Source organism: Aricia agestis, chromosome 17 (genome assembly GCF_905147365.1).
Source record: "Aricia agestis chromosome 17, ilAriAges1.1, whole genome shotgun sequence".
Lineage (NCBI taxonomy): Eukaryota > Metazoa > Arthropoda > Insecta > Lepidoptera > Lycaenidae > Aricia > Aricia agestis.
Genome location: NC_056422.1, coordinates 12,733,376 through 12,751,912, shown reverse-complemented (window position 1 = coordinate 12,751,912; position 18,537 = coordinate 12,733,376). Strand labels below are relative to the sequence as shown.

General features: G+C 38.6%; 2 protein-coding genes across 2 annotated transcripts; one reads left to right on the top strand and one right to left on the bottom strand.

Annotated features, from left to right (window-relative positions):
• Positions 1-4,854: 4,854 nt before the first annotated feature.
• On the bottom strand, positions 4,855-8,515 carry LOC121735521. The gene is made up of 3 exons (XM_042126360.1): positions 8,375-8,515; positions 6,667-8,293; positions 4,855-5,008 (listed from the first exon to the last, which is right to left on the bottom strand). The coding sequence occupies exons 1-3, from the start codon at positions 8,443-8,445 to the stop codon at positions 4,874-4,876; spliced, it is 1,833 nt and encodes a 610-aa protein (XP_041982294.1). The 5' UTR covers positions 8,446-8,515; the 3' UTR covers positions 4,855-4,873.
• Positions 8,516-8,964: 449 nt separating this feature from the next.
• Positions 8,965-15,131, top strand: LOC121735522 (sterol carrier protein 2). The gene is made up of 2 exons (XM_042126361.1): positions 8,965-10,264; positions 14,486-15,131. The coding sequence occupies exons 1-2, from the start codon at positions 9,158-9,160 to the stop codon at positions 14,987-14,989; spliced, it is 1,611 nt and encodes a 536-aa protein (XP_041982295.1). The 5' UTR covers positions 8,965-9,157; the 3' UTR covers positions 14,990-15,131.
• Positions 15,132-18,537: the final 3,406 nt, after the last annotated feature.

Below are 18,537 nucleotides of genomic sequence, written 5' to 3'. Positions count from 1 at the left end.
GAATGCCTAAAACAGGTGGATTTAGCATTAAATACGTAACAATTGAACAACGTTTTTTTGGTTTTTTAATCGGTATTTTTGTCAGCTAAAAAGATAATTTATAATTTTTTTAATCCCTTATTCGTGCTATATAAGACATTAGTGCTAAAAATGTCAAATCAATTAATAATTTGGCTATAAAAATTGCATAGCTTTTTACGTGTGTTTATGGATTCTCATCTCTTGAACTATAGTTAATCGATATTATAAACTAATTGACTTTCTTTCCTGTATCATAATGTGCTTCGAAATGATCGACAGATAGAAATATTCAAGAAAATAAACGCACACTACTTGTATGAAAAAAAGCACAAAATGGCCACGCGATGACGGGCTAAGACTACATCTTTACTATAATACTTTATCTATGATTTGACTTCTCTTGACTTCTATAGTCTATACCAGAGGTTCCCAAACTCCTTTGTTTCGTGAATGGCCCACTTTTAACCGATTCAAGAAACCAATGCGGCGGCCGGCGCATATTTTTGAAGACTTTTAGTCGTGGCGGCATACAATTTTCTCGTGACACGTTAGCCATGTCATACGCCATAGAAGTAGATGACATGGCTACCGTGTCACCCGCCATGTTCAAAAAGGTTTATTGTTTTTTTTTTTTCTTTTTTACGCGTGTATTATTAACTTGACGTAATTGTAGTTGAGCCCAAACCACTGAATATGTTAACGGAAAGTTACGTTGTTTTGAGTAGTTTTACTAAGTGTTAACCTAAAAATGGCTGGTAAGCGATTTTTTTATTCAGATGTTGCAAACCTTTTGTAGGTTTCAAAGTTAGAAAAATGAGTATATAGATCTGGGTTTCCGATGTAAATTATACGTTCGTAGATAAATTTAAAGAAGTTCGTTGTTAAGTTTTTTTAACCGACTCCCAAAAAGATTTCCAGTAATAAAGCTTATAGGTACAAGACCACTTTTAACCGCAGGGAAACGTTTTGTTCCTATGGATAAGGAAGTTTGCAGAAACAGCTAGTTAGAAATATTTTCGAAAGAAACAACTTAGATAAAAACAAAAAATCGTTAGTGAGTTAGTAATACTTTGATGTCAACGCAAGTATTTTTCTACATCATTGTTTAAAAAAAATTACGAGAACTTGAAAGTCTAAAATAATATAGAATAATATGGACTCCCAATATTACTTCTTTATTTTCTTAAAAGTTTACTACTAAAAAGCCCGGCCGCACATTATCCGAATTTCTGATCAGAAAAATTCGGATGCTTATACATTTTAACACGTCAGAATTCTGATAATATGCGGGGTCCATAACAAATTGTATGAAAAAAGTGCGTCCAGGCGAATTTTTCTAATCAGAAATTTTGGATAAAGTACGGCCGGGCTAAAAAAAGGAGACAGCCCCTACTTTTTTTCAATTAACAGAATATTCAGAAACGAAGCCTGTGGGCTTGTTTTACGTGGAAAATTAAGACGGTTTTGTTTGGAGTAATACCTTCTTTATTTCATTAATTTTATTAATTAATTAATTTCATTAATTGTAATTTGAGGGAGATACAATCGCTTTCTAAATGACACGGCTCACGTGTCATACGCTACATTTTAAAAACCCATGAAGCACGGCTGCCGTGTAATCCGCAATGGATGCACCTTTAAAAAAGGTTGAAGGCCCCTACTTTTTTTTCAATTCACAGAATATTCAGAGGTGAAGCATATAGGCTTATTCTACGTGGAAAATTAAGATGATTTTGTTAAAAGTAGGACCTTCTAAAGTGTAATTTGAGGGAGATACAATCGTTTTTTAATGACACGGCTCACGTGTCATACGACTCATACGCCACACGTTAAAAACATGTATGACACGGCTCCCGTGTCGGGAATATAATGTACATACTGCGGACCCCCTGGTTAAATAACAAATTAACTAAGGTGACAATTAGGTTAGTGTTATTATTACACAAGCGTAATGATAACAAGTAGAATAAATTATATTCTAATTATTTGAACACAATTTCAATAAATACCGTGTAGTGGTCCGTGATGCATTTCATAATCCCGTGATTTCTCCTTCAATATTTTTGCTTCAATTTTGATTCACTCGTACGTGCCCCCATAATTTCTGTCACTTGTATAACACTTGTATCGTAAATTTACGAAAAATATCTTAATACAATCACAAAATACCGGCTAGTTGACGCCATATTGGCGTCAACTAGCCGGTATTTATATATATTAAAAGTGGGAGAGCCATGCTTCGGCACGAATGGGCCGGCTCGACCGAATAAATACCACGTTCTCACAGAAAACCGGCGTGAAACAGCGCTTGCGCTGTGTTTCGCCGAGTGAGTGAGTTTACCGGAGGCCCAATCCCCTAACCCCTACCCTATTCCCTTCCCTACCCTCATCTATTCCCTTCCCTTCCCTTCCCTACCCTCCCCTATTACCCTATTCCCTCTTAAAAGGCCGGCAACGCACTTGCAGCTCTTCTGATGCTGCGAGTGTCCATGGGCGACGGAAGTTGCTTTCCATCAGGTGACCCGTTTGCTCGTTTGCCCCCTTATTTCATAAAAAAAAAATTGTAAACAAAACGCACCTAGCGCCGCGGTGGTGAGCGTTGAACTAATTCAATCAAACGGCTGCTTTTGACTCAGCTGTAGTGTTGAACATTTTGAGCTTTCAGTTATAGCTCAATAAGTTCAACACTACAGCTTCAACACTATTCAATTAAAAAGCTAGACGTGTGATTGAATGTCGTTGTTCAGTCAAAGGGCTAACTGTTTGATTGAGCGGCTATTTTAACCAGTTGGCTGCGACATCGACACACTCTTTCTGATTATGGAATATGCAAGTTCTTACAAAAACAATTTCAGCGCTTCTTACCACTTTGGCTGCCTATATTCATTGGAGAAGTCAAGTCGGGTCACCAATTACATTTTTATTGACCCCCGTTAACGACTTGTGGACCCCCATTTTTTCCACGCAAGCGTAGACCCCTGTCGGGATTCCGTGGACCCCTGGGGGTCCACTCACCTCTCATCTGGACCACTTTGGGAATCAATGGTCTATACTCTATGCCTTATTTAGCAAAAAAATCTATACCTACTAGTGCGCCCTCTATCGTAAATTTTTTGTAACTATAGTCTATCAATAAAGTGAAGAAATTAACTACGGAACCCTTAAAGTGGCGACATCGTAGTGTCATCCCTTTTTTCTTAGATTGATTTGAAAGGGATGACACTACGATGTTGCCACTTTTTAATTTCTTCACTTTCTTGACAGACTATAGTACGGTCTACGGTTTAGAATCTCTATTTAATATTACGAAGCCTACGAACGAGGATTATTGTCTCTTTGATTCGTATATTATGGTATATTTCGTATTAAAATTAAATGGTAATCAAAAAAACAATTACTTATAACAAACTATAATAAAATATTTACACACTAAAATATTTTAGTGTTTAAATATTTTGTAGTAATTTTTTGTGCAGGAACCTACGTAATTATTATTTTAAGCTGAAAAATAACTCAAACATCTTAATTATTTTCGTATGAGAAAATGATTTTGGTATAACCACAGAATATAATATATTGGTAGTACCAAGTATTACGTATATATGAGAATTGCGATGGCGCCCGTCCTTTAAATTAATATAGATTAACCTAACATACTCCACACTTATTATTATATTGCCAGCATGTTAAATAAAACCAATAAGTAATAAAATCGGCCAAGTGCGAGTCGGAATCGCGCATGAAGGATTCCGTCCCGATACAGAGCAAAATAGGCTAAAAATTGTACTTATTTTTGCCTGGGAGCCCCCTTTCAATTTTAATTTTATTTTAAAATTATTATAAAACGAGCTTCTGCCCGCGGCTTCGCTCGTGTGAAGCAGTATTATTACATACAAACTTTCATCCCTTCTTTTAACCCCTTGGAGGTAGAATTGGTAATTTTGAATGGGCTGGCTCGACCGGAGAAATACCACGTTCTCACAGAAAACCGGCGTGAAACAGCGCTTCCGCTGTGTTTCGCCGAGTGAGTGAGTTTACTGGAGGCCCGATTCCCTTCCCTATCCTCCCCTATTCCTTTCCCTTCCAATCCCCACCCGCCCCTATTACCCTATTCCCTCTAAAAGGCCGGCAACGCACCTGCAGTTCTTCTGATGCTGCGAGTGTCCATGGGCGACGGAAGTTGCTTTCCGTCAGGTGACCCGTTTGCTCGTTTGCCCCCTTATTTCATATAAAAAAAAAAAAAACCCTTTCTTAGCGGATGCCTACGTCATAACATCTACCTGCATGCCAAATTTCCCGATCGGTCCAGTGGTTTGGGCTGTGCGTTGATCGATCACCATGTCAGTCAGTCACCCTTGAGTTTTATATATATATAGATATTAAAGTACACGTAATACGTACCTATATGTACTTATAACAAAAAATGTATGAAAAAAAATTCAAGTGCCCTATCTCTTGCCATTATTGATATAGAGTGAAAAAGGCCGAAAAAATGACGTTATTTGTATGGGAGCCCCCCAATATTAATTTTATTTTGTTTTGTTAGTGTCAAGGTTGTTTTCAGTATATTTTGTCATTATAGCGGCAACAGAAATACACAATCTTTGAAAATTTCAGAAGTCTAGCTATAGCGGTTCTTCAGATACAGCCTGGAGACAGACAGACGGACAAACAACGAAGTCTTAGTAATAGGATCCCGTTTTTACCCTTTGGGTACGGAACCCTAAAAATTGTTAATCATTCAAGACAAAAAAGAGGTTAAAAATATAAAAAATATGCATTTTTTTGAGTATATTACTATCAGAAACACAAAACAACAATAAGAAAACATTGTAAAGAAATATAAAAATAGTTAAACTGGTCGTTGTCCAGGCGGAAAGGTTTTTCGCGCATTTCCATGGAACGACCACTTTGTAGACTTTGGGTACGACGTGTAGACAATATCCTGGAGACCATTCCTGTGTTTGCGGTCAGAATTTGGAGATAGCTGAAATAAAAATATATAAATTAGGTACCTACTAATTTAACTTGGCTTATAAACAGTGTCGCAGTCCGGTCCGAAGCTAGTAGGTCTGGAGATACTGACACAAAATTCTTGGTCATTTGTACCATTATGGCGGTTTTACAGGGGTATAATTACGTAAAGGCAAAAAGGAAAATTATGGTCATAGCACTCGCACTGGCAGCCCAAACGCGTGAGCGTTAATCGAACGTGTCGGATAATTAACGAGTGTCGAACGATTTGTTCCACAAAAATGCTTGTATTTTCAGATAGTCGAAAAAAAATAAGTAGGCGAAAGCGTAATGCCATACTTGTCGGGTGTGGCTTACAGCCCGCCATACCGACGCGAATACGTTAAAATTAATTAAAAAATTGAACCATTTGTACCAGGCTAATTTATGCATAGCTAATCATCGTCGAGTAGCCATTCATGAAAATCACCTTGCCATACTTTTCCGACAGCGCCTAATGGCCGCCATACCACTGCAAAGGTGTAATTTTTTTTTTCGCCAAACGATTTGTACCACCCTGAAACTTTTTTAACAGTTCCCTGTATGATCATAAATAGGACCCTGATAATGCCATACCTATGAGAGGCAGCGAATATGAACAATATCATTTCAAAATCCTAAGATTTTGTATGTAAATTCAAACGGTTTTTCAAGTATGGCGCCACTTTTTCCCTCTACTACAAGTATGGCAAATATATCAATGGTCACATTGTATCGTATAATTTCCAATAATCCAAATGCCATACTGGTACAAATAGTCCAAATTTTATTACTTTTTTGCTAAAGTCCGAGAGTCATCCCGCCCCATGGTTACAATCTGTAACTGCCAAATGAAGAGACTACAATGAAGCCATGATGTAAAAATGATTTTACGTATTTTATAGTCGTATTTTTGAAACGTGTCAAATAAATAAGTATTTCAAGTATGGCAGCACTTTTTCCCCCTACTAGAAGTATAGGAAAAATAATAACGGTCATATTTTGTCAAATACTTTCCATAAATTTAAATGCCATACTGGTACAAATCGTTTGGCGAAAAAAAAATTACACCTTTGCAGTGGTATGGCGGCCATTGGGCGCTGTCGGAAAAGTATGGCAAGGTGATTTTCGTGAATGGCTACTTGACGATGATTAGCTATACAAAAATTTGCCTGGTACCACTGGTTCAATTTTTTTATTAAAATTAACGTATTCGCGTCGGTATGGCGGGCTGTAAGCCGCACCCGACAAGTATGGCATTACGCTTTCGCCTTATTTTTTTTCGACTATCTGAAAATACAAGCATTTTTGTGGAACAAATCGTTCGACACTCGTTATAATATAACCGACACGTTTGATTAACGCCCACGCGTTTGGGCTGCCAGTGCGAGCGCTATGACCATCATTTTCCTTTTTGCCTTTACGTAACTGTACCCCTGTAAAACCGCCATACTGGTACAAATGACCAAGAATTTTATGTCAGTATCTCCAGGCCTATAGGTTTTGGAGCGAGATCGGATTATAGCGCCTTCTTGCTTGCTTGAATAGGTAAAATTAAACCATTGAGGCGCCCTCTGAGAGTCTGCTCAATTCGCCCTTTGGTAGGGCCAGTCTTGCTTATAAAACTTTTCAATATTCTAAATTTAAAGTTACCTTTTCAGGAGCACCTGCACTAGGCGCAATATCTGGCTTGTCCCCAGCATGTAAATCAACTTGTGGTCGCGGGGATTTATGATTGTTTACTGCAGTGTCCCCTACCGTACTTTCAACAAAGTTGTTGTCGTTCTTAGGGAGATTCATATTCAGTTGCCCATCGGAATGTGTTCCGTAGGACATGGCGTTTGCCAACAGGCAAGGCGTTTTGTTCGATGCTATGTTGTTCACTATATACTCTTTGTTCATCGAAGCATTCATGTGACCGCTCGATAGATTGTTCAGCTGCGGCGATAATGTTTGCGGTAAACTCTCTTCGGGCTTGTGGTAAATCTCTGCTGGTAGAATTTCCACCGGTTGCCCAAGAGTGTTGTATTCCAGTTTTTGTCCCTGTGGTTGTATTTTGAAGACTGGCGGTACAGGTGAATGAATGTGTTCACAAATGCCAGATTTTGGAGTAGGCACAGACCCCGGCAGAACTTCATTCATGAGCTTTTCGGTGGCAGGGTGGAATGGTCTGTGCATAGGGGGAGTGAGGTCGGGAGCTGGTTTTGACCGTGTGGTTTGCTGCCTCGGAGTAATCTGATAGACTTGCTGCTCGTCCGGGTACAAGCCGTTGTTGCTGTTATGTACTTTTGGAGTATCGGCTGTAGTCGCACTCAATGGCGCAATACTCGGGTTTGCCATTGGCATACTAATGTTAGGTATGTTAGGATGCAATGCGTTTAACTGTTGCGAAGGCGCTGTAAGATGAGCACAAGGGATCGCATTGTTGGCTTGATTAAAATTATTTAAACTCTGTCCCACTGGTATTTGTGCACCCTGGTTGTTAGGATTCATTTTTATCGCTACTGCCATGGGGTCGAAACCTAGATCTCCATTACCCATTACTCCAGGAAACAGTTCTTGAAATTTTGCCATGCCTTGCGCATGTTGACCGTATGGAGAGTGATTTTGTAGCATTTGTTGCGGGTTGGTTGGAATGACATTATTAGGTACTTGAGTGAGACCATTATTGGCTATTTGTTGAACCGGTGCTGCTGTTGCTCTACAGTTTTGACATTGCATAACATTATACATCGGAGGTGGAGCCAGTTTTGGTGAAATTGGTTGAGTGTTTTCAAGTGTATTGTTTGCCATATTTTGATCATGGTTTACTGTGTTCATAAATTTATTTCCCATCGCTTGCATAGCTTTAGCATTCTCCATAGCTTTTTGCATATCAGGCATATTGGTCGCGTTGTATTGATTAGGAAAATTATGTGGGTCTTTAGCAATAGGTAGACCCATTTGATTAGCGATAGGAGAGTTAACAAACGTATTCTCGGGCGTCATTGTTTTAAGTTCGTCGTAAACTTCTTTAACAATTGGTTGGACGACTGCCGGATCAAAGTGGTTATGTGTGGCGTTGCCAAAATTAGATGGGCGGTGATGAGTGCAGTTACCATGTGCTTGACCATTAGAACAGGGCTCCCCACACGAACTCTGGACAGCAGCTCCGCCTGGACTGTGACCACAGTTGCCACCATGGCTGTTATGTCCATAGCCATGTGGTGCATTAAAGCCCACCATTTGTGGTTGGCTACTCGAGACTTGCTGATTATTAAATACATTGCCTAAACAACCACTGTAAAGGTTTTTTTTATGAAAATGCATTCAAATAAAATGTGAATTATTTGGAAAGAATGTTTCATCAAGAAATACTTACCAATTTGCACTTTGAAGCTGGTTCATTACACTCTCTAATTCATTTAAAATTTTTTGTTTATCCAAAGCCATTTCCAATCTCTGTTGTAATTACAAAATTGAAAGAAAACTATTATATTAAGACGTATATTGTCAATCAGAAATAAAAAGCCATTGAAAAGTCGCCAGTGTATTGTTATATTTTATTTATTTTTAGTCAAATATTTTATTTCATACCAGTATTTCATTTTTCGAAGAAATTCGTAATTACTTATAATAAATTCATACAAATAAGTAAAATTTCTATCCAGAATGGATATTATAGTAAATTGCTGTGCATACCCTTGTATAGTTTGTATACTAATTACTGTACAAAACGTATTAAAGAAAGAGGTTATGAGTTAGTAGTTGCCTACTTATGTGATGATAGCATCCGCCACAAAAAAGTACGCAGGATAAAAAAAATATTGACATGTCACTGACGCCTGACGGTGACAGCATTCAGCAAACATATGACAAATGACAGCTGACTTGCAAAGCGTAATTTTGTGGAATTCGGACTTTGGTTCATTTTCCTTTCCATTTTGCACACAGATTACTAGTATATATTTGATTTTGCATTTCAAGTTTTACTTTGATACGGGGGTCACGCTTCAACTGACCTAGCAAAATAATAATTAACTTATAAACTTCGTGCTAGCTGCGTCAGTGCATTTCGTAAACTAATTGCGCGGCCACAAACGTCGTCTTCGAAGACATCGTGTAATCTCAACTCAGCAAATCATACGAGGTAATTATAATCAAAATGCCCAGAAAAGTTTTTGTGGTCGGTGTCGGTATGACGAAATTCGTCAAGCCCAGTTCTGGCGTCGATTACCCGGAGCTAGGGAAGGAGGCCGTCGAAGCGGCGCTAGCCGACGCCCGTATCAAGTATGAGGCGGTACAGCAGGCGGTCTGTGGCTACGTTTTTGGGGACTCCACCTGCGGCCAGCGCGTGCTGTACCAGGTCGGGATGACCGGCATCCCCATCTACAACGTCAACAACAACTGCTCCACCGGCTCGAACGCGCTGTTCCTCGGAAAGCAGCTGATCGAGGGCGGCGTATCCGACGTCATCCTAGCCGTCGGATTCGAAAAAATGGCCCCCGGTGCCCTCGGCGGCGGCGCCTACACGGACCGTACGAATCCGATGGACAAATTGACCCTTAAAATGTCCGAGCTGGCAGACCTAGCCGGCGCACCGATGACCGCACAATATTTCGGCAATGCTGGCATTGAGCACATGAAAAAGTATGGCACAAAGGAGATACACTTTGCAAAGATCGCCGCCAAGAATCACCGTCATGGAGCCAAAAATCCTAGGGCTCAGAGTACAAGAGTTTATACAGTTGAAGAGGTCATGAACTCCAGAAAAATCTATGGTCCTCTCACAAAACTAGAATGCTGCCCGACGAGTGATGGGGCAGCAGCAGCTGTCTTGATGTCGGAGGAGGCTGTCATTCGGTATGGACTGCAGAACAAAGCAGTAGAAATTATCGGTATGGAGATGGCCACAGACACCGAGGCAGTCTTCAAAGAAAACAGTTTGATAAAGATTGCCGGATACGATATGACCGCATTGGCCGCAAAACGCTTGTACGCTAAGACAGGAATATCACCAAAGCAGGTTGATGTTGTAGAGCTTCACGATTGTTTTGCTGTAAATGAGCTAATAACTTATGAAGGGCTGCAACTGTGCGGAGAAGGTGAAGGCGGTAAATTTGTTGATTCCGGTGACAACACGTATGGAGGCAGATGTGTTGTAAACCCGAGCGGTGGCTTAATAGCTAAGGGGCATCCTTTAGGGGCTACGGGATTGGCACAATGCGCTGAATTAGTCTGGCAGCTCAGAGGGGAGGCTGGAGATAGACAGGTTCGTTATCTACATTGTAATGGTTGAGTTGTCTGTGTGTTCATCTGAATGTTGTAGGGCAACAGTTGTTCATCATAGAAAAAGATTCTCATACAAAATTTTATTTAAGAAATACACAGTTTAATGACACTCAATATGCAAGTCACAGTACAAGGATCAGATTAACTTAATTATATATTCACTGAATCTCAATTAACTTATACATATAGTGGCTTATATATTCAACTTTTTGTTAACTCACACAATATACAGATCTCAAGAAAATAAATTATAACTATGTTGCTAACGGTCTTGCCTGATAAAGGAAGAGGAATATTAACTTGTTATTTTGCTGAGTTACAAAATATTATTGAATTCAATTGTATTATGGCTTCAGACTGAATTCTCTTTGAAACTCTCAAGTAGCATCCTCCATCATGGGTGTAGCAGTAAGCAGACAATAGATTTTCAATTGTTATGTGGCAGCCGGCTGCCGCTTGGGGATTGATGGGATAAAATTTCTATGTCACATTAGCATGTCAAATTATCTAAGTGCATGTCAGACAAAAAGTAGACTGTCGCCATACAGCAAATTGAACATAACAGAGTTACAGCCACTCAGTATAAAATTAAATGTGTAACATATAATAAAAATCTTAAATATATGTATAGTACAAGTCCTTCAGGTACTTAGCATGTGGCCAGACTGACGTTGTGTGAAGCGTCCATAGATATTATTATTATTATATAAAAAGTATGTTTATCATAATATAAACACATGTTCTGCTCCATACCAATCTAGGTAAACTTTCTAATGTTACAACTGTTACATAAATGCTAATATTCTTTAGCTAGAAACATCAAACAGCATTCTGATGTTATTTAATGAATGGTTAGTATTTGCATAACACAAAGTTCAAGGCTCCTGCTATTATGAGTAATTAGCAGCTAAAATTTAACTACTTAAGAGCCCCGGAGACGATCAAATGGTTTGATTCAAACCTTACGTGTTTGATGCAACCCTTTGATGTCGGTTTGAACGGTTTGTCAAACGACACTGCGCAGTTTCATTCAATACGCGCTGTCGAGTACACGTCTTGTGATGCAGAAGATGCTCTAGATTCTAGAACGAGGATCGCGATTTTATTATCTCATGTTTATAACGTTAATGTCCTCTGTCAGAAGAGAAAAAAAAAAGATATACGGGGGAGAGCCATAATTCTGCACGAATGGACCGGCTCGACCGAAATAATGCCACGTTCTCACAGAAAACCGGCGTGAAACAGCGCTTGCGCTGTGTTTCGCCGAGTGAGCGAGTTTACCGGAGGCCCAATCCCCTAACCTATACCCTTCCCTACCCTCCCCTATTCCCTTCCCATCCCTACCCTCCCCTATTACCCTATTCCCTCTTAAAAGGCCTGCAACGCACATTCAGCTCTTCTGATGCTGCGAGTGTCCATGGGCGACGGAAGTTGCTTTCCATCAGGAGACCCGTTTACTCGTTTGCCCCCTTATTTCATAAAAAAAAGACTGGTCCAAAGAATGGTATGGACTATGGACTAACATAATATCGTTTTACCCACGAATTCTTTTTTTCTTCTTCATAATCCAGCACTAAACTAAGCCGGGTTTGATCAAACCTTCAAACGCGTCGGAACACGATCAAACGGCGCGTCAAACACAACGAAAATATGAAATTTCATCAAACAAGCTTCAAACCAGGGCTCGAAAAACGTTATATTTTTCGAAACGTTATCGCCTTAAATACCTAAAGAACATTATATTTCGGTTTCGTTCAGAACGGAACGCTATTCGGAACACTAATTGAGAACATTATGATTTTTTCGTTTTTGATCCTTAAAACGGTTTTAACCGGTTTTTGCCATTACCTCGATCGATATAACAAAAACTATTATTTTTATTTTTTTGGTCATTCATTCGCGGGATCGCGGCCATAGTATGAGAAATGAGAACTGAGAGTAGAAGTCTTAGTAATAGGGTTTACTAAGACTTTGTTGTCTGTCCGTCTCTCTGTGTGTCTATATGTCTCTAGGCTGTATCAGCTCAAGAACCGCTATAGCTATACTTCTGAAATTTTCACAGATTGTGTATATCTGTTGCCGCTATAAGAACAAGTACTAAAAATAAAATAAAGTTAATATTTAACTTTATTTTTATTTCTTAGGAAAAAATAAAACCCCCTGTATTATTGCACCATTCGCTAGTATTTCTTATTATAAATAATTTTTCCACAGTAACAATGCACGGTAAAATCCAGGAAAGGTTAGATTTTTAAGGTTTTATTGTTTTCCCATACATTTCTTCAAAATATGAAATATGGCACCGGGTTGCTCCATGGCAAACAGGCATTTATATCATCAGGAGGGCAATTTGAAGAGGATCGCATAAAAAATTGAGGTGGAATAGTTTCCGGTACTCATGCGCCGACTCGTGCTGCACTATATCCAAAGTACTCAAAATCCGTTAATGCGATGCGACCCGGCCGGCAATAGTGTGCTATAGCGCATTTTGCGCTGCGCTGAGCCCCGATCCGCCCCGGCACGCGCCGACAAACTGTGCGTGTACCTTTCTTTAGCAGGCGGTGCGGAAGTCGGCACTGCGCTTTAACAAAAACAAGTTTATTCATGTCAACCCGTGGTCAGCATTCGGTGGTCCCGCTGTGTGGATTTAACCGTTTTATTTCGTTTTTTAAAACGTTCTCATTTTGTTTTCGTTCCCAAAAGCGTTATTGCAAAGACTTGTTCCGAACGATTTGAAACCGTTAATTAAATAACGTTCTCATTTCGTTTTCGTTCCCAAAAAACGTTATTGCAAGGAAACGTTTCGAATAATTTGAAACCGTTATTTAAAATAACGTTTTCGAACGTAAATGTTTGACAAACCGTTCAAACTAGCTTTGTAAACGATCAAATCGGTTTGAGTCAAACCAAAATTTACGTGTTTGAGTCAAACCGTTTGATCGTCTTCGGGGCCCTTTATAGTATTTTAATTTGACAGTTAACACACTGTCAAATTAAAATGCATATTCAAAGAGTATTCAACAAAAATTGCAATCAAGTTGATAAACTTCTTGTTAAATAGAATATTGGATGGTTGGGTAAGATAGGGTGCCTTTTCATTTACACACATTACTTTTACTTACATTATTTATATATTTTAATTACTAGGTAAGTATAAAGAAAAAAAAATATCCACAGCCGAATATATAACCTCCTCGTTTTTTGGAAGTCGGTTAAAAATACATGTACAAGTACCAAGTACATAATAGTAATGAAAATGTTAAGAAATGAAATCAAACTTCTTAATGACACAAGTTACAACTTACAATTTTCTTGTCGTGTTTTTCATGGTTTTGACTATTAAAAAAATCTAATGTTATATCTTGTTACAGAAAAATATAATTATTAATTAATTTACAACTATAATTTGTTAGCTAACGTTCTTGTAATTAAGTAATAATATTTAGTACATACTTAATTAATTCTTCCTTGTTCCTAAGCTGAATTCAGTATGATAAATTATTTTTTAATCTTGCGCTCCAACAATAGACTATTAATAGTAACTTATTGCTAAAGATACTATTTCCTTATTTACTTAACAACCTTAACCTTACTTACACCTTATGTACAACATAATTGCATTGTCCAATTTCATAATTTAAATCTTTAACACCTCGATTGTGGCAAGCCGGGTGTCGTTTGGGGATTGATGGGTCAACTAAAGCCATTGAGAATTCGCCATCTCTAGACACATGTGGAGAATCTAAATCGTGTCGTCATTTACTCATCCACAATACAACAGCTTCACATTTACAAGTGTACAACCCAGGGCCCCCGCTACCATAATATGTGCAATGTGTGCATGTGTGCATTGCATTGGGCAACATCCTCTAGGGCGCCAAATCGTCATCTTTAGGGGCGCCAAAAAATTGCCTAAGGGGGCGCCAAAATCCTTTTTTTGCACACAGGCGCCACTAGCCCTTACGGGGGCCCTGGTACAACCAATAATATTAATTAAACAACAATGGACTTTGTTACTTGTACACGTACTCGCATATCGGTTAAATCTCACAAAGAGGACATTGGTCGCGTTTTCGATAAGCCAGCAGTGCAAGGGTCACTGCTATCAACTACTTATCACGTTCTTGACGTTTTCGCCACACTCGTTAGTCGTTACGCCGATAAGGTGTGATAGCAATAATTTATTCTCTACTCGTTTCAGGTACCTCGCGCGCGAATCGCTCTTCAGCACAACTTGGGATTAGGAGGTGCCGTCGTCATAGCCATGTATCGCAAAGGTTTCGCCAATGTCGTGCCCAACCAGGTCGCGGCCATCACCGATGATCCCCAGGACTTCAAAGTGTACAAATACATGAAGATCCTGGAGGAGGCGATGGCATCTGACACGGAAAACCTCATAGAGAAGGTGAGGGGCATCTACGGCTTCCGAGTGAAGGCCGGGCCCAACGGCGCCGAGGGCTACTGGGTGATCAACGCCAAGGAGGGCAAGGGCAAAGTCTGCTACAACGGCAAGGACAAGTGTGACGTCACCTTCACCATCAACGACGCGGACGTCGCCGACCTAATCTCCGGCAAACTTAACCCTCAGAAGGCGTTCTTCCAGGGAAAAATCAAGATCCAAGGCAACATGGGCCTGGCGATGAAACTGACGGACCTACAGAAATCAGCCGCCGGCAGAATCGATGCTATACGCTCCAAGTTGTAAATGTTAGCGCTAGTTTTATACACGGGAAGGGTAGAGGGACTAAGGCATTTAATGTAAACAACATTGAAGGCGATGTCAGTATGATGGTCACAAGAAATCGTAATAAGTTTATCACTGTATTGTTATAATGATACATGTGAATCGAGTTATTTTTATTGCTGAGATAACGAAGAAAGGACCGCAATAAAAGTATGTCATATTCTTAAAGATAATGACATTTAAAACATGTTTTATGGAAATGTTAATAATAATTTATATTGCCAATACTTTTATGTTTATTCAATGTTAAATGTTTATTTTATTTCTATACTTAATTAAGAATAATAATTAATACCATTCCATATTTTGCAACATGCACTATGTAAATTTTATTACGTTCTTTATAAAATAAAATATTTTTATACAAAGTTTACTTTTTATTTTTATTGTTATTACTTGCCTGAGCTGCAATATAAATACTTGAGAGGTGTCAAGGGACACCCGAATGGAACGAAGTTATTTCTTAGTTCTTACGTTCAAAAATCCTGTATATTATATTACAAATACACTCAAAAAAATTATTAAATAAAACGCCGTCTACTGACGCCCAGGAATACTAACAACGCGTCGCTGATTATTCTCAAAAAACGCAATCTAGTTGACGCATAGGAATACTATTCACGCCCTCTGCCCCTACCATGCAGGTACTAATAAAAAAGTGTCGTTACAACTTTTTCAGTCTAGCCCGATGCGCAGCGCGCGATAAGGAACTACGGTCCAATATATTTTTTTGTTTTTGAATAATAATTACCTATACTTAGTTTCTTTTTGTTAAAACTTCCACTGGAACATATTATTATCTAAGTACCTAATATCTTAAAATATTATTTAGAAATAACTTATAGGTTAGGCTTACCTACCTAATACTACGGAGTAGGATGTAGATACTAATATATATTCTGTGCTAATATAATATATTATCTACTTTAAAACCTAACTAGCTGTTGCCCCGTGCCCGCGACTTCGTCCGCGTGGACTTCAGTTTATAGCGCGCGGTGTCAACAAAATTGTTGTCAAATTTAAAAGCTTTTTAAAACCCTAGTACCCCTTAAACAGGGCTCCCGCTACCTTATGTGCAATGTGTGCAATGCACACGGGCGCCATTCTGTAGGGGCGCCAAAACCGAGGACCCAAAAAATTGCCTAAAGGGACGCCAAAATCCATTTTTTGCACACAGGCGCCAGTAGCCCTTACGGGGGTCCTGCCCTTAAATCAAAATACCCAAAAACAGCTGTGCAGTGTGCACATAATATTTCATTATTTTAAATTAAACTTTATTTATGCCTAAAACCCATTTAGCCCCCCATTACACAACTTTACCCATAAACTATAATTTATCATTGATAGGTTAAAGGTTACGTCACTGCATAGATACATTACTGAGTAGTGAGTTATATTATACAAGCGTGTAAAACAATCTAAAGAATCGAAAAATATAGTATTTGAAATTGTACCACCTGTAGAAATACGTAAGAGCAAGCGATAGCGCGATGTAACTTAATTTGAACAAATTTTATGCATTTTCACCCCCTTACACGCCCTTTTTTCAGTAAAAAGTAGCCTATGTCCTTTCTCAGGCTTTAGACTATCTGTGTACAAAATTTCATTACAATCGGTTCAGTAGTTTTGGCGTGAAAGCAAGACAGACAGAGATACTTTCGCATTTATAATATTATATATATACTAGCTAACTAGCTATTTGACCGAGCTTTGCTCGGTATTCGATAAAACACGAATAAAATACTTTAGGGTGTGTATGTGTTCCTTATAGAGAGTTCACTGTGAAAGTAGCAGCGCTAAAAGACTCCTGTATATTCTGTGGTAGTATTTTAAACTTCGTCTATTTTCGTATCCATTCGGCCTGCGCCCTGCCTACCCTGCCCCGGTCCCCGGGGCAGTTCTAGATGCCGAAAACGCTAGTCAATTCATGGTCAAAGTAACAATTATTTGAATTTTGAACCAGTCTTCGCGACGCGGTAGTCTGTATCCTGTAGCCTGTAGCCTTGTAGGTATGCGTGAATTTTTGTACCTACTACCTGGTTACGTAGACTTTAGACCAGTGGTACTCAACCTTCTTTATAATCGGGCCACAAAGACGTTTTTTCCTTGGGTGGCGGCCTGCGGGCCGTAACCAAAATTGATTACTTAAGGTGACGCCGCGTTAAAGTAAAAAACCGTGTTGGATATTATGTTTTAGATTGCTTGCAAATGCAATGGAACAGCAAAAAATGGAAAGGGCGAAAGCGACAAAATGTTTTTTGTCGCGTAATTTAAAAACCATAAATACATTTCATATGAGCTATGAGCAAATTAAAGTGTATGCTATGAAATTTTGGAACCTTAAATCACTTTCCTCTGTTGACAAAATAGGAATCCCTTTTTTACAGAGGTTTTTTAATTGATTATTCTGTGTTATAAAAGTTGACCAATCGTGTTATGCTATGGGTAATTCAAAGACATGATGAATACTGACAATGAACTTTAGTTTATTAGCTTTCAGTCATTGCTGAGAAAAATCGATATCGCTACATCCAAATTATCAAGGCGTCGCCATAACGTTCTTTGAAATAAGCGATTTAAAAGAATTAACGACTTTCACGACGACTTTGCAGTTTGTACTATTTTTCCGGTGGGCGTGAAATTCAAAATAGTTTAACTTAACGCGCGCCACTGAAAAAGTCCTAGCGGGCCGCAGGTTGAGTATCGCTGCTTTAGACTTTGACTAGACTTTTTATGTAAAGGTTATTGTTAATAACATTTTCATAACAGTATTTAGTTGACACTTGATAATACAAGCTTACATCCGTTTGCGAGAACAAAATTTATCACATATTTATAAACAGTCGAGTATATTATATTATTAACCTAATTAAGTCGACACGAGAAAATTTTTTTATAGGTACCTAATGGGCATTGTCCAAAAAAAATCACATGTACTTTTTATATTTTTTTTCGTTAAAATAGGGTATTTTAAGAATATAAATTAAATAATTTTGAAATTCATTGGCTAGTTTTTTCTCAATAAATTTTTAAAGTTTCGCTCTGACGTCATCATCGGCGGCCTACCAAAAGTTCGAAACGTAATGTTGGTCGAATTTATTGCTAATTTAACGCCATCGAAGGTCAAACAAAGGTTAAACATATTTGTTCAAAAATATAAGTAACTAATGGGTATTTTTTCGTTTATATACAGAAAAACGATCACTGACCTTATTCCTCGAAATGTTTTTGTAATGAGCAAAATTAAAAAAAAATGGACAATCCCCATTGTGTTCGATAACTGGTCGTCTCGTAGCTATTCCATCTTACCTCGCTCTACCCCATAGTGATTATAATATTCTCTTTGCTCTACTCTTCCTAGTTTTACCAGAGACCAGGTTTTACCAAGGATAACCATCTTGGCACTTGAAGGTAGTTATATTATCTGAAAAAATCGAAACCGGATATCAAATAAGTACCTACTTACTGTATAATATTTTATGTACATATTTTTAAAAGATGCAATCTGC

What these genes read in the sequence shown, in the direction of transcription:
- LOC121735521 (XM_042126360.1), bottom strand. Translation starts at nt 8,445, where the DNA reads ATGGCTTTGGATAAACAAAAAATTTTAAATGAATTAGAGAGTGTAATG. An exon ending in CAGCTTCAAAGTGCAAATTG is followed by an intron (nt 8,294 to 8,374) that starts GTAAGTATTTCT and finishes AAACCTTTACAG; the next exon opens with TGGTTGTTTAGGCAATGTAT. An exon ending in GTGCAGGTGCTCCTGAAAAG is followed by an intron (nt 5,009 to 6,666) that starts GTAACTTTAAAT and finishes TTTTTATTTCAG; the next exon opens with CTATCTCCAAATTCTGACCG.
- LOC121735522 (XM_042126361.1), top strand. Translation starts at nt 9,158, where the DNA reads ATGCCCAGAAAAGTTTTTGTGGTCGGTGTCGGTATGACGAAATTCGTC. An exon ending in GGGAGGCTGGAGATAGACAG is followed by an intron (nt 10,265 to 14,485) that starts GTTCGTTATCTA and finishes TACTCGTTTCAG; the next exon opens with GTACCTCGCGCGCGAATCGC.